The 21077-nt window shown below is 37.1% G+C and overlaps 1 protein-coding gene across 1 annotated transcript in view; it reads left to right on the top strand.

The window, feature by feature from the left end:
- The window catches only part of DPP10 (dipeptidyl peptidase like 10), a 194453-nt gene that overhangs the window by 78440 nt on the left and 94936 nt on the right, over positions 1 to 21077 (top strand). The window contains exon 4 of the mRNA XM_066323135.1: positions 1259 to 1333. Within this exon, the coding sequence (XP_066179232.1) occupies positions 1259 to 1333 (75 nt within the window). The remainder of the gene's footprint in view (positions 1 to 1258; positions 1334 to 21077) is intronic.

The following is a 21077-nucleotide window of genomic DNA, read 5'->3' as shown; positions in this document are numbered from 1 at the left end:
GTTCTGGATGCTTTGTAGATACAGAAGGATGGTTTAAGGTGTGTTGTCTATTTTTTTTTTTCCTTCTTTCTCGGGACTGCAGATTTATCTTCTGACTTTTGATTCTGTTATGCTGCTGAATCAAACAGTTTATCTTCAAAAATGTTTTTCCCTTTAATTCTTTTGGATAGCTTGATTCTAACTATAGTACCTAGGAACCTGAGTTTAATCTGTATATCAAAATATAGCATCTTTTCAGTTTATTGGAAGCTTTTTTTCAGGTCTAGCTCCTTAGCTACTCTGAATGGAATAGTTTGTGACTTCCTGCTTGTGTACCTTTAAACCCCTGTTGAACTCATTAGTTTAGTGGTGGGATTAGGCTAAGCAGAACAAGATGCTTAAGAAGTAAAATAGTGGATAGATCTTGTTCTACATACTTACTTTTTTTAAATTTGTTTTCATTTTGTGGCTTTGTGGTTCTGGTTTTTTTTTTTTTTTTGCTGTCTTACTTTTTTCTATTCTTATCTGCATTTTTTGTTTCTTGCTTTTCATTTCATTCTGCAAATAGGTGCCTTGAGATTAATTTGAAATTACTTCCTTCCGTTCCCTGTAAAGTACATTCCTACCTTTCTCATGCATTATATTCATTAAATTATTTCTGACATCAACATCACCCCTTGATGAAATTACAATCTTGAATTCAATTGGGTGTCATGTAGTCTTGAGTGGATATAAAACATTATTAGTCTTAAATTGCTACCTTATGTTTCACTTTGCTCTCTGCTAAGAGTTTTCTTTATTTTAAGGAAGACTTTTGCTTTGTTTCAAGTTGTTCTGCAAAATGTTTGTATATGTGGTGTTAAAAGAAAAGCTGTAGAGACACAGTGCACACCTGTTCTTTTTCTTGCATATTATCTTTAAGGCTAACCTAGTGAAGAATCTCCCTTTTAATCATTCCAACCAAAATGTCTTCATTCATCCTCTGGGAATGAATTGGTTATAGTTGCTATCCTTTAGCTTAGTGCTTGTAGTGATGATAAGAAAACCTCATCAGCCTCTTAATTGGTATTTAGTGTTAAATCCAGATTCTTCTGTTGCCATGGTGTTGATACCACACTAAGAATTATTTGAGTCCTTCTTCAGTGAAAATTACATTGGTTTTCTAAACCAAATCTGTCTTATGAATGGGAAGTTCTTAAACGAGCTGTAGGAAAATTTGGGCAAGAGGATCCTAATAATTTCCCATTGCAAACTCACTTTTGCTGTTACTTCATTGCAGGTAACCTTCAAAGCATCGAGATACTCTGTTTCACCAGACTTAAGATTTGTTCTTCTGGCATATGATGTTAAACAGGTAAGACAACCCTTTCTAAAAACCTTCGTTTTGTGTGTTTCATTTGCAATTCCACATGATATGATATGACTTGTGTACTTGATTCCTGTTCCCAAAACCTTCTGGTTCAGTGGTGGGGAAGTTTGTATGTAGATGTGTGTGGAGGTGTTGCCTGGCTCTCAGGGAGGTAAATTGCCATGGCTCCTTTGGTTTTGGCAGTAGAGGTTTTCTAACACTTTAACTGCTCCGTTACTACTTGTTTATCTGAAATCCTATTTTTTGATATTCCTTCTCTTTCAAACAGCTGCACTGGTCATTTATGGACTATACAAAAAAAAAGTCTAGGCTGATTCATGTCATGGAGTTTTTATTGTTGGCTTCAAGAGTCTGAAGTTTGATAGTCTGGAAGCCTGTATAATGCAGTGTATTTGTTGTTTCTTATAGTATTTAGGGATTTTGGAGGCTATTACATTGTCAAAAAGATTTTTGATTGATAATACCATGCAGAGTTTTTTAAAATAAATCTTGAAACACTGAAAGGACAGAAAAAAAAAGTTTTATGAAATTGCTCTGTGTATATTGGTGCTTGTAGAAAAAGTGCTACTGAAATATGAACTGCTCTTCGTGAAAGAATAGTTCTGGGCTGATGAACTCAGTGGTTATTTGAAAAGGTTTGTGTGCTTTTGTTTGCTCTAACAGTGTTGATATAAAGTGATTTGTTAACTTGGTATTACGTCCAAATAGGGTTTTCATCTATCAGTTCTGCTGGATTCCAGGTCAAGCATTTCTTACAATATTCATATATCGATAGGAAAGAGCTGCTGTTGTTCAGTTCACTGTCTTTTTGGTGAAGGGTTTCAGTTTTATTCCTCTCTGAAAAATACTTGCTCCTTGCTACTTCCCTTCTTCGTTGCTTCTTACTTTGTGAAAGGGTTTAATAATCCCTGATACTGACTTAAATTCCTCATTTGTTCTGTTGAATTTTTGAGTTTGGATGGGGTTTTTTCCCCTTGGTTTGAGATTTTTCTTGGTACAGACATATATGGCTGATATGGATAAATAAGGAAAACGTGAAAATATCGGCCTGACTTGATCACATCTACATGTTTTAACACCAGGGGTGAATCCCTGCCCCATGATAAGGATGGTCCATTGACATGCAGAGAGCTCTCAGTGCATGCTGAGTCTGTCAGTTCACAGGAGAACCCTCTTTCTGTATTTCAGTCTTGGTTTTATTGAAAAAAAGAAAATATTTTTCGTCCTTTCACAGTGAAATTACATAGAGGAAAGAGGTTTGTAAAATTTTACTTTGTAGTAAACTCTGCAGCATTTATACTTTCTACCTAGAGGTTTTCTTTGCTCAACTGTGTTGACAAGAAGTATTTAAAATGAGAAATGAACTTGGCTAGCAGTTTGTGTGGGACTCCTGAGTGGCTTTGGATGAGGCTTGTGTTGCCTGGACTACTCCAGCTGAGCTCGTGGCTTTCAAACCAGGAACTGTGATTGTCCTGTCCTCCACAAGTGGTGGTGGAGGTCCTAAAACTCATAATAGCTTGACCTTGTCACTCAGATAAATAATACCTTAGCTCCTGGACATGTTGCTTAAGGTGGAAGGAAGAAGCACCAAAAATTGTGTAAGACAATTTATTCAGATGTTGCAAAAAATATTATTGTTGCAAAAAAGTTAAAATTATTTTATTATTAAAAAGTCTTTTTTTTTTTCTCTCCTCCAAATTTTCTGACTTTTGGGGTATTTGTTAAAGTGGTAAGGCACTGTTGTTTCCTCCAAATCTGTTGGAGCAAAGACATGCAATGCCTTGGAAAGCCTGTGTATTTCTTCTCAGCTAATGCTTCTGAACTACCTCAAGGATTAAGTTAGTGCTCATAATACATTTGGTTTAGGAATTTTTCTTTTCCCCAAGTCAGAGCCAGACTTACAGCATCTGGATGAGAGGAAATCTGCCTGTCTACCTTTCTTTCCCCCCCAGCTGCTAACTGCAAATTCTTAAATTTATTTTCTATAAAATTAACATCAACACTAAGCAGCATAACTTAATTGGAGGGTTTCCAATTAGTTTCAGTAGAACCAAGCCAGATTCTTTCTTCATACCTCTTTTGAAGGTAACTTTTTATGAAGCTGAGGATTTGCTTATTGTCAGAGTTACAGCACATGGTTGAGTCTAATAATACCCAGTTCAAGGAACCACGAGTAACTTATTATAAGTATTTAGTTGATCTCTCCATCTGCTATAAATTGCCACAGATCTCTGGACCTTACTAGCTGTGTTTGCCCCTTATTTTTTCCTTTTTTTGCTAAGATTTAGGTGTATAGTTGTCCTGCAATGTATTTTATGGGATTTCTGCTTTTGAAGACTGTCAAGACTTTGATTTTTTAAAATCATAACAGTTGTTTACATTCATCAATCTGTGTTCTTCATATCATACAGTAATACAGCTGGAACAGATTTATTAATCGACAGTTTTATAAATAAGCTAGTGTGTTTCAGCTGAGCAGATTGGAGAGAAATAGAGACATACTTCTTCAAAACATTTTGTCACGAAGTTGTAATTAGAAACAAGGTTATTTTGATGTTTGGATTAAAAATAAATGTTGAGTTAAATTAAATAGTCCAATATTTATTTTACTGTTTGTCAGCATTTTCTTTAATCTATTTTATGTTTGGAATGGCAGACTTTAATTAAATTTGCAGTTGTTTCAGCACAATTAAGAATATCCTCTATGCATAACGAAACATAAATCTGCATGAAAATAAGCCATCTTTGAATACAAAAGTAATAATTGAATGGATCGTTTAAATTATGCTTAATACAAGGATGAAAACCATTTCATGTGGCATAGCAGCTGGTTTGGTATAGCTCTGGGAAAATGTTATGGAAGAAAATCCTTTTGCTAAGGAATTGGAGGTGTTGTACATTGATTTCTGGACATCAGGCTCCTTCTCTCTCCTTCCCAGCAGGTCCCAGAGTTTCCCTGGGGCTGTCTGGTGTTCCCTGTTGGGACACAAGGCACTGATGATTGCAGACATCCTTTCTGTGTGCTCTTTGCTGCAGTACTCCATCGTTCTCCACGCTTCTGGATTGCTTTCCATCAGTTCCCCAAGGTTCCTGACTTTGCCAAAGCTTCCATGGCCCACCTGCAGTGTGCCTGGCCTCTCTGTCTGCACCTCACCATAAGTTGGTCGGTGTCACTGAAAAAGTCTCCTCGTGCAAGGCAGCAAGATCAGAAATAGAAACTAATTTGGGAAATGAGCTCAGACATCCTTGCTGGATGTCAGGCCATCCTCATTCTTCTGGGCCAGTGGGAAGACAGCACTAGGGAAACTATTGTAGCTATTGTATGCAGAGAGGGAACAGCTTTGCAGGGCTGTATCTTTTTGATTTTCCTTTGAAGGTTGTCAAGGTGTGAGCAAAGAATGTGACACTCTGGGTGACAGCATATCTAAGCCAGTTGAGATTTCAAGAGAAAAGATTATTTCACTCTTGCTTTCAATAAGAACTGTGTTAAAATGGTATTTTAAACTTTTCTCACTCTTCTGGTGGTATAATTCACAACTACCAAAATCTGAGTTATGGTTTTGATAAGAAAATGGGAATCAGACACTCTGTTCTTGTATTAATGGTAAAGAATAGGGCAGTGAATTTGCAGAAGACTGAGAATTAAGGTCCTAGGGAAATCTTTTACCATTGGGAAGCTTTGATGTTAACTGGTATCGCATCCCTTAGCAGAATGTTGCAACTTGCCCCTGTACTCCACATGAAATGAAAATAAGGTTCATTCCAGATATCTGTTTTTCTTGATCTGTTTTATATGTTCCTGATATGTCTCAGTTTTTGCTCAGACATCATGGGCATGTTATCCCAGTGCTGTTGCTAGACCATAATTTGCCACCAAAGAGAAATGAAGAAATAGATGGGGTCATTTCCTCCCTTTCCTTACCTGATGAAATCCTTGTGATTTTTTTTCTCTCCCTACAAACAACCTGTTCTTTCCTTTTCCCTGCTTTCAAAGCCATTTTGAATGCCAAGCTTCAGGAATTTTTCCCTGCTTTCTTCTCTTTTCTAATAGTAAGATATCAGCTTCTGTTTTCAGTACAAGATTAATTATGTGTGAATTTTTTTAGCTCTTGGTTCAGAAATGTGGTTAAAAACTGATTAAAGTTCAGCTCCAGTTTAGAAGCATGAGAATTTATATACTCTGTAGAAAAGGAAATCTTTTCCTGAATTAGGACTTCAAACTGTAATCTCTTTTAGTTAGAGAATTTTAATAAAACAATATATTTAGCTTAAAAGAAATGGATTTTAACACCTCTCATGGTAAGATCAGGATGAAGAATAACCCAATCCTCTTTAGAAGGGAAGGAGAAAAATAATTTTAGATCTAAATGTTACTCATCCAGTGGAAATAGTTCAGAAGTGTATCTGAATATTTTCAGCTTAATGTATTAAAGACAAGAGTCCAACAGAGCATTTGAGGCAAAGAACCCCCAAATTACTTTCTGCTGTGTGCTGATGCCTGTCATCACTTTGCTGCTGTAATATCTATTTTTAGAGGATAATGACAGAGTACTAACCACGGGCTACAGCAAATGAAGGACAAACAAGTGATGAACTCCTCAAGCTTTTAGAGTTTTTTGCCTCTGATACTGACTTACTCAAGTGCACTGAAAGGATCCTCAGGAGTTTGTCTGCAAATTAGGAGAATCCATGAGGGGAAGAACTCATTGCAGTGTAAAATCCTGGCTCTGTGTTCTGCATTAGAAGATTATCTTCCTTCCAAGCAGGTGGAAACTAAATGCTCAGGTTGTCAATAAAACTCTCGGTCAGTGAAATTAATTTGTGGGTTTTTGTTCTGAAAAAGTTAAAAGGTAAAGAACCTACCTTGCACTATATCTTATTTTTAATCACAACACCGGTTTTAGCACATTTTCAAGGTGGTTCATCCAGTGCTTGTGGAAGTCTGACTATGAGGAGCATTACATGCAGTACCAGCCAGGGGTTGGAAACACACATAACGAAGATGAAATGAGATCTGTCACCTAACACAAGGAAACAGCGTTTTCTAAACAAGATTATTTCATACAAAGGAATAACAAAAGACTTTTTAAACCAGCAGTGATCTGGCCAACAATATTTTATGTAGCACTCTCTATGAAGTAAAGATCTGATGTAAAATTCATGCTGTCACCTTTTTCCTCCAGAAATGCATGTTTCTTTAGATAAACCTGTTTTTCATGTGTATTTCTGCAGGTCCTCAGGGTAATCTTTCATCTCTCATTTGTTGATTTTGAGATGAGCCCAGAGGCAAATCATGCATGTGCACAGTCCTGAACTTACAAGATCGTAAATAAAAGTCTGATCCTGACATGATTTCCCCATTCATCTTTCTCCCTTGTCAAGAACATGAAAGACCAATTTTTATCAGCTTTAGGGCAGCAAGAAAAAAAAAAAAAAAAAAAAAAAAAAAGGGATTTTTAAGAAAGATCTGCCCCCAAAATCTGAACTTGTTTCTTGCAAATAGTTTTTGTGATATATTTTATTCCTCTCTCAGGTATGACAAGACTGTGCTTAAAAGGTCAGATATTGAGCAATTTGTGGAAGTAGGCTGCTCAAACTTTTACCTTTTCAAGGCTGTTATTTTACTTTGAGTTGAAGTTTCAGATGGACAGAGGCTGGTAATATAACAGCTAGGGCTGTAGGTTATCTTGCCATAGTGCTCTTCTTTTTCATACATTTGACTTTATAGAGTTCCACAGTTCCATAGTTTTAAAGATATAAAAAGCCAAGGTCCTTGCCTGAGGAGATGTGCTTTGTAGTAAAATCTGGCAAAATGAATTTTATTTCACCACCTACTATCATGAATTATCCCTCAGGAGTGAGTATTCAGGTGAATGCACAGTGTCCTGCTTCTATCCAGGATTTAACCTAAATTATGTGGTAAAACACAATAGCCACCAGTCCCCATAAATGAATGATGGGGGGAGAGAGTGTATTTTATGGTGAGAATCATGGGCATTGATGTTTGTTTTTTGTATTTGTCTGAGAAAACAGACTTCACCTTTCATTGCTGTTGAGTTGTAGTCCTTTAAGAGCTTACATTCAGCCCATCAGACGTGTTACTGCCTCACTACTTACTAGAAGTAGCAGAGTTATACATGGAGGATCTGCATATATCTGCAATACTGTGTGAGAGTTACTGGTTTATTTGTGATGGGATATTGGGGATGCTCTCTGCCAGGGTGTTACAGTGATGGTCTGCAGGACAGGGCTGGAGCTGTCACAATTCTTTCCTCTTAGAAAAAAAAATGTACTAAAAAGATGAGAAACTGGAGTACTATTTGGATGCTTCCACTGTTTCTTTAAATCTAATCAGAAAACTATCACTAAAACGTACCAGTCTTTATGTATCCATGTCCTGTTTTTCATAAGGGATGTGTTGATTCATATATGCAAATTCAGCCTAGTGTAGAAGTTAAAAAAATAGATCCCTTTTTCTAACAAACCACATGAGACAAGGTAGTGCTGCTTTTCAAGTAACTGACTGAGGTTTTTCTGTTCCATTTATACTTACAGGATTCCTGCTCAACCTCAAGCTTTAGAAGTAAGCAAAATAAATAATTCTAACTGAGGTAGAAGATGGCTTTTTTTCCCTTGTTCAGAGTTACCAGAGTTGAAAAATCAGGATTCATGTTTCAGGTTCTTGTTCAAAGCCAGTATTGAAAAAGAGGATTGTACTTTGCTGTTGTTCAGTTAAAATGAAGGTGTTTAGCTTTTCAAACAAAATGTTTATTGACAGAAAAAGTAGTTATTTTCAATAGTATTGTCATTCCTATCAAGTATGAATACTGTTATTTCAGGAGGACCTAGGTGGTGTCCAGCTGAGCTGCTGAGATCCAGCAGCTTAGAAACTCAGTCTTACCCTAACTCTGATTTTTCACATGGTTGTATTCCTACAGCCCATAATAATCCGTGGGGGCTGAAATCCCGCTGTGCTAATGCTGTAGAAACAGGCAATATTGCACTATTTAAGTCAGCAGTTCCCCTAATCTATGGACAATTTATTCTATAAAGCACAAGTTCTGCCTTCTGCTGGGAACCTGACAACTACCGCATCCTCCCTGTTCCTCCCTTGTGCGTGGATAATGTGAAATTATCCAGAAATGACCCAAAAATGTCCATCAGAGGTGAAGAGTTGGCCTGTCACAGCCCACAGACAGAAAAACCCAGTGTTGAAAAGGTGTTGGGGTTTTCTCTGTTGTTTTAAGTCCACATATCTCTTCTCTGTCCTGGAAAGAGTGCACAACTGAAAGGCAGCTATACAGTGATATTGAAATGTTTGAGGGGGTTTAGAAGATGGGGTAGTAACGATACTTCTATCAAAATATGTGATAATAAGTCTTCCTCGAGAGTGCTGAATGGAAAAACGTCCAAGAGGCTGTTTTTATAAAACAAAGACAAGCAAGGACAGTCTGAATAAATAACAGAGCAAGGAGTGTTGGCAGTCCTAATTGGGGGCTGTGTTAGTAGCTGTTAAAGGCTGGAAAAGCTGAATAGAGCGTTAATTTGGATTGAGATCTGCCAGAGTTCACCACAAACTAGACTCAACTGATACACCCACCTGTTTAACAATTCTGTGCTCCTAAGAAATAATAATTCCCTTCCTCTCCACCAAAAGAATATGGACTAAAAGAATATTTTTGTACATCTTTCAGTTTTGACAGGCTTTACCCTGAGCATGGATCATTGCTACTTCAGCTGCTACTCATATTGATTTCTCAAATACAAGAGCTGGCTCACATCAAATACTGTGAATAAATGACTTCTGGGGAGCAAAATCACTTCATGGATCTGACTGTCCTGTTATATTAAAACATTTTACTGAAAATGCCATGTATGTTCTATCTGATGTACATATCCTCATGTTCTGTAGTGACTAATCCTCATGTTCTATACTGACTAATTTCAGGTCTAACTTAAAGACACACTCTTTTCATGTGGACTGCAAAAAAACAAGATGGAATTACCTAAAGAACAGTCCTCTAAGCAAATGCCTGCAGTCCAGTTCATGTGTTCAATACACTTAGAAAATCCATTTTAAACAATAGGCCTTTTTTTTTGCTTTTATTTCATTTTTCATAATAGGCTCTCTCTGAAATTCAATAATAATGTATCTTACTGAGAAATGTGATATGCATTATAGCTTCCTCATTAAACTTTTAAATAAGATACTATTAGTATTGATGAATGTAATCCCAAATGGTCACTTAATCTTAAAATTGTCATTGATCATGCATTCAGAATTTTAGTCTTGCAGCCAAAATAGTATATATTGTCAGTGGTCATGAATTTTATACCAATAGCATTTAACATCTTTCTTTAGCTGCAGTGTTATGAATTAGATTTACAAAGTAATGATGACTTAATGAGTTTCTGGCTGTTGTTTTTTTTTTTTTTTTCCCCTAACAACATTTGCTGGAGAACCTTTTCAGATGTATTGATATAGGAAATAGAATGCTAAAGCAGAGTCTAGAATCCCAAAGTTGTCATCTTTTAAAATATTTTAGTTTTGAATTTTAATAGAAATTAAGAGGCAGAGTCACTCTGCGATATTCACTGATGAGGCAGCATGTGGTTAGAGTCACCCTGACAGTAGAGTTTGTTTTTACTAATATCCTTAGAAAATCTGAATCAAAAATACCTTTGTAAAGGAGCTGTGGTGTTTGTCCCGTGTTAAATGTGTCATAGAATCATAGAATGGTTTGGGTTGAAAGGGACCCTGAAGATCATCTCACTCTGAGCCCTGCCATGGCCAGGGACACCTGGCACTAGCCCAGAGCCACATCCAGCCTGGCCTTGAACACCTCCAGGCATGGGGCAAGGATGAGAATGTGTTTAAATATACATATATTTGCTTATATTTAGGTAAATATTGACTGAATATTTGTTCATAATATCCTTTTTCCTCCAGAAAAAGGGTTGGAAATACACATAACGAAGATGAAATGAGATCTGTCACCTAACACAAGGAAACAGCGTTTTCTCAACAACATTATTTCATACAAAGGAATAACAAAAGACTTTTTAAACCAGCAGTGATCTGGCCAACAATATTTTATGTTATAATATCCTAGAATATTAGAATATTCTAATATCCCAGAATTTAAATAGCAATACAAAGTAGAAACACATGCAAAGCACAAAGGGTAATACTTCTCCAGTCTTGTCCGTGCTCTCATCAATCTTTTGACTGAACTCTCTCAGTGATGCTCTCTAGAAATCAAAGCTCCCAGATGTAATCTGCAGTTCTTGTTTTAGTTGTTAAATACAATCAAGCCTAATTAGACTTTGCCCAGAGAAGCTGTGCACTTTCAGGGGCTGGTTGGATCAAGCCCTGGGGTCCCTGGTGTGGATTTGGTGCTGATCCTGACTTTTTGAGGGAGTTCAGCTGATGGCTGCCTGAGATCCTTTCAGTGTGGCTCAGTTTGTGAGTCAGCACCATCACACCAGCACTGTTCCCCATTGAGATAAAGATTCCCAAGATTTAAAAAAACCCAAACAAACAAATGCTGTATGTTGGAACAGTTTCCAAGAAGGAAAACAAATGCCAAATATCTACCCAAATGTTCAGTTTCATAAGGTTTCAAATAATAGGTAAATATTCCTTTAACCATTTTCAGTTTTATTTATACTTTCCTTGTAATAAGATTGGATTTGTAAATTCCAGGCATTTCCATATCTTTGTGTATATTGCAAATCTCATCCTTTGCTGTTCCAAATACATGAACAGAGACAGTTCTCACTGTATTGATCATGTTTGGTTGGAAGAAATTCTGAAATATTTCTCTGCTGCAAAAATGAGGAAAATCAGAAAAAGGGAGAACCTAAGCTTTGACTGAAGGTTCACAATCACCTTTTGTTATGATTAAGTATCAAACAGGCTGGCCAAATCTGGAAACCAATTATTCTAAAATGTGAGAGGAGAAAAAAGTAAATATGCTTTTCAATTATTCTACGTAATTTTGTCTCTATCAGCAGTGCACATTGAATAATAATTAATTTTTGCTCAAAATAGACAGGCTGGGAAAAAATGTAACTTGAAAAAAAATCATAGCATGATTTTATGACTTGCAGCTTCTTTTTAATTCTAAACAGCAGGTTCCTGGTCAGAAGAATACAATTCACAAACTGAAGGTGTAACTATAATGTGTTTAGCAAATGGTTTTAGTCTTGAACAAGAGAAACTCAAACTTTTTCTGCAGGGATGAAGTGTTAGCCATTTTTGTTTGCTTCTTTTTCATAACCCAAAAGAACCCAAGTATGCTGACATCTTAAAATCCTGACACCGTTTTGGAAAAAATCAGTCACTTCAAAGACAAGTTCAAGTATCAATACCTGTAACAATGGTAAATGGTGAAAAATGAGCAAAATTGTTTAAAATCTGTCCCTTGGAGAGTGTCTGCTCTTCCCAAATGTCTAAATCCTTCCATAATGGAACAAGAACCTAGAGGGTGTCATGGGAACTCCAGAGCTGCTTGTCACACTTCAGAGAGCCAGTGCAAGTGCATCAGAATTTAATTTTCTTCCACAATCTTTCACTTTCACTGCACAGGAAATATCATTAACTTTGTAGTCAAGTAGCCATGGTTATCTAGTGGGCTCCTCAAGTGCCTATCACTCGTGAACTTGATGAAAATGCAATTAAAGTCAGTGCAACTTTTTCCATCGTCTTTAAGATGAGCTTTTGGATTAGCCCTTGTCTACCTACCACACAAATGTAATAAAGTCATCTCCGGTGTGTGACAGCATTGGCCATGTGGACAAGGAATGAGGCACAGGATTTTCAGCAGGATCTTGTGGAGGATTTATCAATGTTTTCAGCAGCTCATCTGTGCTGTGAGTTGGCCTTTAGGTTTGTAGTTTGTTTATAACTTCGTGAGGATCAAGTGAACTTGTTTCTCATGGTGTTGCCTCTCTTTAGGGGACAAGTGTGACAGAGACTTCTGACAGCTCGCTACTGTCATTGTTATTTTCTGTAGCATTCTGAGTGCAGTTCACTTGGCCCTGATGCACTGTCAGCTCCCAGTGCTTCTAATTGCCATCTTCACTGTCATTATCCTAAAGATATTTTAAAACTGTTTGCTTCCAGTGGAAAACTTCCTGAATGTGACCTTCATCTGCTTTTTGTGGCAGAGTTGACTCAAGTTCTTGTCACTGTCAACGTCATCTGCCAGTGGTTTCTTTTGTGGCCCTTCCTGTGCTGTTTTATCTGCCGTGTGTGTGAATGTGCTGTGTTCAACATGTTGAAGAGGATGGAGAGGGGAGTGTGAGCCAGTTTATTCCTCTGCTCCTCCTCGCTCTTGGGGAGCTGTGTTTGGAGTGGTACCACTCTTACTTGCATCAGCTCCTCTCTCGCTGGGATTTATGTTCCAAGAGTGAACCTGGCCTTTGATTCCTTCTGTGATCTTCAGCAGCTCTGCTGGCCGGGCTCTCAGAGCAGAGAAATCAGTAGCTCACGTTCAGTGCAAAGCACTTCTGAATCTCAGCCTTTCCTGTGATAATCCCTTGTCTCTCTGCTGTCCCCTGGGGATGGCCGGGTCTGAAACTGAGATCTAACAAAGTCTGCTTGACAGCTTGAACTCCCATTTATGCTCTGATGGAGGATTTATGAATTTGTATAGTTTATTCCTGAAAAAAAAAAAAAAAAACAAAAAAAAAAAAACATGCCTTTTTTTGAATTTATCTTGGAGGAGAGGTAGGAAGAAGAGTCCATACCTATGATTAGATTAGCATGGGAGAGGTTTGTGGAAAAGCTGTTCTTGTTTCCATGTTCTGTCAATTAGTAGCATAAGGTGTTGTACCCCTTGATGTTTTATTTGTTTATACACTTAGATAGTGTATAAACACTAAGTGTTTATACACTTAGCTGCAATGGACTTGTATCTCTGGTCCTCACTGGTATCATGTAGACCTTGTGTTGTAATAGTGCATCGAGCTATTCCAAGGAATATCCGGAGTTGGAAGGGACCTTGAGGGTCACTGAGTCAATTCCAGTTTCCCTTAACGCTTTGAATTTCAGTCCTTAGGAAGATACAGAAAATGAAGCTGGCAGAAGTAACTTTGTGTCTCTGTCGCACATGATGCCAGTGCTACTTTATTTTTGTCTCCAATGTCTTCTTGAGTCAGCAACACTAACAGCAGTGAAAGTTTTAGTACAGCAGCATAATGCAGATCCTAAAGGGCATGGTGTTAAATGTGCTTTTTAGCTCATCAAAATGTCCTTCAGGTTCAGGGGAGATCATTGGTATTAATGTAACCTTTTTTTGGAGGCTTCTTTCAGAGAATGGACTGCATAAATATTTTAATGTACTGTGTAGGTCTTAACCCTGTGCTGTGAGGTTTGTATTTGTCATGTCTGTGGATGTTGGTCAAAGGCGAAGAGTCTTTTTTTGGAAACTGTTGTGTTTTCTTAACCTGGAGTTTTACTACAGAGGCTCAAGTTGCCATTATGATTGAAGAACTTACCTGAAATAATGTAAACAAACTGTAGTCAGATTTAAATTAGCAAATTGAAGTGATACTTATTTTAATAGGGAGTATGTAGCTATTTCCCAGTTTATTTTCCTGTAATCAAGTCTTGTGCCTTGAAATTAAACAAGGCTTTTGTATGAGTGATGTAGACCTTAGATCTGTCTTATTTTTGAGGTTCTTTTTTTATGTGCCTCCGATTTTTTTCTCTGTCACCAGTATGTATATTGCTATACATATATAATATATATGTATAAAATTTTTATTAAAATATTTAATACAATCAAAGGCTTAGTTGAAGGATTCAAAAAACACTAGGATGTTTTGCAGTGTATTATTAGGCTTAATTCTTCACTTTGCTGAAAGATTAGGAGCATTTGGAGTGGTTGGTTGATAAGACTTCCACATAGGAAGCTTAAAGCCCATTAAGCTAATATATATACACATAACATAAAAATGCAGCAGTTAAATTTGAAGTTTGGTTTTCAACACCTTGAGACATGCAGAAATCAGTCCTTCCCAAAAGAGTAGATACAACGTTGAGAAAGGCAACTTGTATATTGATAGTATTTCTCATGAGTGGAATTTCACTGTGACTCTCAGCTGTGGTATTCATTACAGCAGCCATCTGCTTTGGCAGTGCTATAATTTCTTTTTTTTCAGTATCTCAGATGAAATTAAATTCGTCATACAGTGAACACTGCTAGGAAAGTAAAAATCTAAATATGAGCTTGGTATTAAAGTTATGGTAGCTCATTGCAATTTATGTCCTATTTGTATAGTGTTCCAAAAAATAGAAGAGCATCATTAACTGTTTTGAATATTCAGAGAAAGTCTGTCTATTTGGGTGGTTTTGCTTATATTAGTGTTCCAGCAATTCTTGCAACCATACAGTGAAACGGGATTTTAGAATTTGAAAATGTGACAAGCAAATGAATGGGGAAAAACACAGAATCAGCAGAGGTCACAGTGAGGAACAGATTGCTCTCCTCTTCCACTCTCTTTCCTATTACTGATATCCAGTGATATGTCATTCTTAACTCTTCCTTTTACTCTGTCTCTTAATAGCCTGAAGCTTGCAGGTTTTTACATTTTTCCTAGTGGTTTGGTGTTATGTTCTGTCAGGAAGCATTCCCAAATTCATGCTTTCTCTGTATACTTCCATATGCACATTAAAAAATAAGTTAACTGAGAAATCTAACTCCTGCTTCTCTTTTTTCCTTTTCCACTTCTCTAGCTTTTCTCTTCTTGCCTCTGTTTTCTCTACTTCATTTAGTGTTTTGAGACTTTAACTTGCCTAATCCTGTGCCCTCCCAGATATAATTATGCACTCTCTTACTCATTTAATTTTCCTTCTTGTTTCCTCTCCATCCCTAAGAGAGAAAGTTCCCTTTTCAAATATGTTTCTTGATCTCAAAAAATCCTCTCTTAATCCATATTCTGTCTACTTTATTATTTTGCCTCTTGCCACAGTTAGTAATATCTGCTTTCATTATTTCTCGTCTTATATTTGATAGTTTTATAGCTAATTCAGTTATAACCATCTTGCTTGTGTTCCAGCTGAAGAAAAATGGGAATTCAGAGCACACAGTCCCTCTGCAGTTCCTTGTGATTTGGCTACAGAATGAGACTGGAGCAAGCTTAGGAAGTACTAAACATGAGAAGACACCTGATTGCAGAGCTCCTGTGCTCATTTTGCTGGTTGTATCTAAAGCTCAGAGGTGTTAAATGACCCAAAGGGGATATATTGTCTGATGGAGCGTAGTTCTATGAACTGGGCAGATGGTCTTGCTCCTGCCAAGTGCTGCTGTATGTCATGAGCTGGAAAGGCAGCCCAGTTCATTCCAATTCCTATAAAGTTCTTGCCACTGGGATGGGCTATCAAAAAACTCTCAGGCTACAAAGACTTCCCATGTATAGAAATGAGTTGAAATAATATTCAGAGTAAAAAATGAATGCAGTAGATGAAAAATGCTGGCAGCTAAATTTGGTCCTTATTTCCACTCTTTTATGTCTGATAAAGTGCTCCAAATGGATAGTGGATAGCATATCTATCAGTCTATACATTTACTTAAATAATGGGAATGAAAGTCAGTTCCTGAGCTGTATGTCTCTCAGAAATGTTTGAGACATTTTCTTTTTAACCTTGAGGTGTTATGTATGGTAGCATATTAAATTAGCATAAAATGTTATGACCATTGAGAGTGATATATGGTCATGTGTTCTCTTACAATGCATCAAGAATAATGAGTGGTAATTGGTTCAGGACATTGATTAAAGAGCTGTGGAGATGTAGTTTACTACACAAATGGCCCATCAAATTTCATCTCTGTTGTACTTGCCACTTTATTGCTCTAACCTGAAAATATTTCATGAAAGTATGCCTGGATGTATATATATATATTTATAAAAGACTTGTGATAGTTATTTGGTCAAACTATGGGAAAAATCCATGTTCAGAGGGGTATATTCTTAACATCTCCAAGGTATTTTCTGTGGTGGATTTTACTGGCAGTAGATCTTTAGGTGTTGTGTTGTTAATTGTGGGAGATCATGAGTGGTCACAGAAAACCTTCACTTTTGCCTCATTTTGGTGGTAATGGCTCACACCAAATAGGTAAGTTCAATGAATTCTGTTCAGTCTGGTGTGAACAGGCAGAGTCACCATCCCTGGAGATATTTAAACGTTTTGTAGATGTGTCACTTCACTTGGGACATGGTTTAGTGGCAGTGCTGAGTTAATGGCTGGGCTCAGTGATTTCATTGCAATCTGAGTGATTCTGTGGTTCTTTGAAACCTCTTAGAAATGACAGGCTAATCCTGCACATAAAATAGTTTGGAAATAATGGTTTTGTTATTGTTAGCTGAGGAAGATATATAGAATGCACTGTAAATTAATAGATTCTCAGAGATTTGTGTTTCTGGCATGTTTCATTTATTTACATGATAATTTTTTTTTCTGTTTTATCCTTACATGACATAAATTCTAATATGCCACAGGAAAAACACAGTTCAACAAGAAGCTTTTATTTTGGAAGTGTCATCTTATGTTAAAAAATTGCATCCTTTATTTTTTGGGGATAAAATGCTTTGCCAGCTCACTTTCTGCATACATAAGAGCAACACACTTGTCTTGAATAACCTCTGCCTTGCTTTTTTTTTTTTTTTTTATTATTTTTGAGCAGCATATTAAATGACAAAACTATGTGGGTTTGCTCCAATAACTACTGGGCAAAACAAGAAATCATTATTTTTCCTTAATTCATAAAAAGTTGTATGAAAGTATCTTAAGATGGGAAAGACAGATTACCTTAAGGCCTTTGCACACATCTGCAATAAATCAGTTTGCTGTGGAGATTGGAAAGTGAGCTGACATGGCCTTGCACAGGAGGGTGCAGAAGTAGTAGTCAGGACATCTGTGTTAATGTGTCTTTCTTCTGACAGTTAATCTCCATTGGATAGCTCAGACTTTTCATGACTTTTTTTTTTTTTTTTTTTTTTAAATTCTCTGAGCAATTTTTCTCATCTTCTCAAGAAGTGAGGAAGAAGACCTTGAAAAGATCTGGGGAGATTGATGGGCTGTCTCATAAGAAGAGCTAAAAATGCTTGGTTTGTTTTATAAAAGGGTGAAGTAAGGCAGGGCTTTATATGCTGAAGTGGAGTGTTGATTTTAGAAAAAAGAAATGAAAGTAAACTGTAAGGTAGAAGAATAAGTCAAAAGTGATAACCTCCTGAGCAGAGCAGTTTGGGGTCAGTCTTCCAGTGGCAGAGCAACAACCTGTGCAGTTTAAGGGGGAATCCTAAACAGTCTGTGCATGAAATTCTGGGCAAGTTTGGGGTTTGAGGGAAGTGGGAGGCATTTGATAGAAGAGACCTCTCTTTAAACCTCTTTACTCAGTACTTATGGTAGCTGTTCCAGTGATTAAAAAATATAAAAAAAGGCTTTGTTGACCTTTAAAAAGTATAAGCTGATTCTTGAATACTTTCAGAACCAAAGTGAACATAGTGCAAAGGAGAAAAATAGTAATGAAGGAGTACCAATTCTGTACTATGAAGTAGGTGGACCATGTGACTTATGAAAAGATTTCCATGTCTGATTACATTTGATCCCTTTGATCTTTCAACTGCAATATATTTCTCCCTCCTGACTTCCTACTTTCAAATAACTTGCATTCATTTATTTCCAGTCCTACACAAAATCCTCTTGCCTATCTCTGTGCCATTCATCTATAATCTATTACCTTTGCTTTTTTTCTTTTCTCTTTTCCTTTCTCCCTTAAAACACACACCGTAAAATTTTTATCACCCAGAACCATTCAGCATCAAAGTGAGTTAGCAAAGTGTTTGTAAGTAAACTTTTCTGATAGTGGAATAAAATTTCTGGAGCTCTGATTCTGTGAATTCCTGCTCTGTCCCAATGTCACCACTGACATAGAAGAGGATCTCTAAATTCCTGGGAATTGCAGACAAAAAAAATCTGTATCTTTTCAACTTGATTGTGTTAGTCAACGGAAAGGTTTCAATAGCTTAAATGAAGCAAAAATGACAAATAATAGTGTGAAGTCTGTATTTAGGGTTTTTTTTCCTCCATCTCAGGTTTTTGGCAGTGGAAGAAGTGACTGTATTAGGGTGAGTTGAATCCAGTCAATAGACTCAAAATGTACAAAGATACCTAGGCAGATTAAATAAGTTTGAAATCAAAACAACACACTTTATTGTAGACAGTGAAGGGTGTATCCATAAGGAGACACAGAAAACTGTAATCTAGATCTTGTCTTGGATAGACAGAATTTCATCTACAGATATGAGGAGAATTAGGAGGAGTCTCATCTCATTCTAAATACTTGATGCCTTGGGAAGGTTGACTTGAAACAGAGACTGGAATCTCATCCTTTTTGTTTTCTCTCTTCAGTCCACCGTTGTTTGTGCTGTTGAGCTGAAAGTTGTCCTTGGTCCTCAGCAGGAAAAGGATTTATTTTGTCCACCTACTCTGGGAAGAGAGCTTACTAGCACTTAATAGCTACAGAACTACATCTCTGTGCAGCACAGAATCTGAAAATTTGAAAGCTAAAGCTTAAGGCGTCAGTTTTAATCACTTACAAAGCTTGTACGTACCACAGCGTCTTCCAATGATGAATTCCAAAGGGATTTAAGAATATATTTGTCATGGATTTGGTGTAGTGTTAGTATTCTGAGAGCTGTTCTGTTTCTCTGATTTTGTGGTTTCTCATATGAGTTTGTATCCCATCTCTGCTTTGGAATGAAGTGACAGACTCGGTTGCTGGGGGACTAAAGTTGTGAGTGCTGACATTTAGTGGGGTGTGCCCAGTGAGAGTGCACTTGTCAGGCAGAGAGTGGAGCAGGAAGGAAAAGGGATCAGGACAAGATTTTGGCTCTCTCTGGTCGAGTCGAGGGTGACCTGTAGGATTTATGCCACTCTGTTGGTCTCTGAGGCTGCGCTTGGCAGCAGGGCAGTGGGTGCTGGGCAGAGCCCTGTGGCCAGGCACTGGGAGCACTGGGAGGGTCAGTGTCCTGGCTACAGCACTGTCCCCTTGCTCTGGAGGGGTAGGGACTAACCCTGGGGTCACAAGAGCTCTGAAGGATGTCACCACAAAGGGCTGCCCTCATAATTCCCCTGCTCCTCTCTCCTGTATCCTGTTTATCACTGCAGCTTCCAGTAAGTGTTATTGGCAAGTGCTGTAAGATTGATCAGGGTGGGGTTTTTTTCCTCTTTTCATTTTCTGCTTATTGATAAATGTGGTATCTCTAGTTCCACATATGGCAACTAAAACTTGGAGTGGCACAGCAATTTTAACAGTGTAAGATTTTCTTAATGCACTGATGCACAGTATCTGTTTTGCATTTTGTTCCCTTGCCTTGGAGTAACAAATGCAAAATTCTAGAGGACAATATTTTGTATTGATTTTACTTATAAAATCAATAAATAAAAATAGCTTGGCACAAGAGGGAATTCAATTACAGTCTTCATGAAAATTGTTGGAAGACATAATAAAACCTTAAAATGAAGTAATATGTATAAGTAATCAAACACTGTTGACTACGTCTTTATGAATGACAAGCTCATGGTATAAAGTACTCTCTTAGTCCTGAAGGTCTGTTTTTATTTGCGACTCTCTCCCACTTCTCATGGGCATAGGACATAAAAATGATGTATATTGTTTAGAGAAGTGTCAGAAAGGCACAATCTTTCAGAGAAGCCCTAAAATATGCTCTTCATTTCTCTTCTGCTTGTCTGCAGCTTAGTTGTCTTCTCATTATACTCCCCAGCTCTTACTGATTCAGTGGATGCAGTAAAAATTATTATCCTGAACTAATTGTCAGTAGGTTTTGCTAGAGCTGCTCTGTGGAGTTTGGTTCAAGAAAAAAGTCACTAGTAAATAGGCTGAAAAAATTACTGTGCATAGTACTCTGACAAAACCCAAAATCTAGAGATCTAGGCCAGCATAACTGCAGTGAAGATCAGGTGAAGATGACTACAGCTGGAACAGCTGAGTTAATCTGAAGTAATTTTTGGGCTTTTTTGGTCAGTGTAGTAACTTTGGAAAATTACTACTTTGCAAAATTACCTGCAGAATTTTTACATCTTTTATCCATTTATACATCTTTTTTTTTTCCCCTCTCAATCCTCAATTATTACTCATTACAGGGTTATAATATCTGCTTACATAGAGAAGACACGTTTCTCAGTTCCATAAAACAGATGAAGCAAAAAGATCTTGTTACTTTTGAATGCTCTCCTGTGTCTGAAAGTGTGGAGGATCAATAATCATATTGCAAGGTTTGGAAGAATTTAAGGAGTACAGAATAAAAAATTAGGGTCTTCGTGTGTCTGTGGAACATGCTCACAGAATTGTTCTACACCAATAAAATTGCATGCCTTTTATTTATAATTATTTAAATTCAATCAGTTGATACATTATATAAATCAGGAATTTGCATTTGATTGAAGATTATATGATATCCTGAAGTGTGCAGCTTAAGATCTTTATGATTCAGTCTTCCTAAGAACTCCTTTATACTGAGAGAAATACTATGTAATTACAACTGAAGCTCATGTAGGTAGCAGCAGTATATTGTTTATCTAATTTATTTCCGAGTTTGCTGAAGTTCAAGTCAGTCATAGTGCACAGAGCTAAAATGAAACCCATTTCAAACTCAAAACAAGATTTTGGGTAAGATATGAGGAGGAAGACTTTAGCTG

Source organism: Sylvia atricapilla, chromosome 7 (assembly GCF_009819655.1).
Source record: "Sylvia atricapilla isolate bSylAtr1 chromosome 7, bSylAtr1.pri, whole genome shotgun sequence".
Taxonomy (NCBI): domain Eukaryota; kingdom Metazoa; phylum Chordata; class Aves; order Passeriformes; family Sylviidae; genus Sylvia; species Sylvia atricapilla.
The sequence above is the reverse complement of the archived record's forward strand: the minus strand, read 5'-3'. Positions and strand labels throughout refer to the sequence as shown.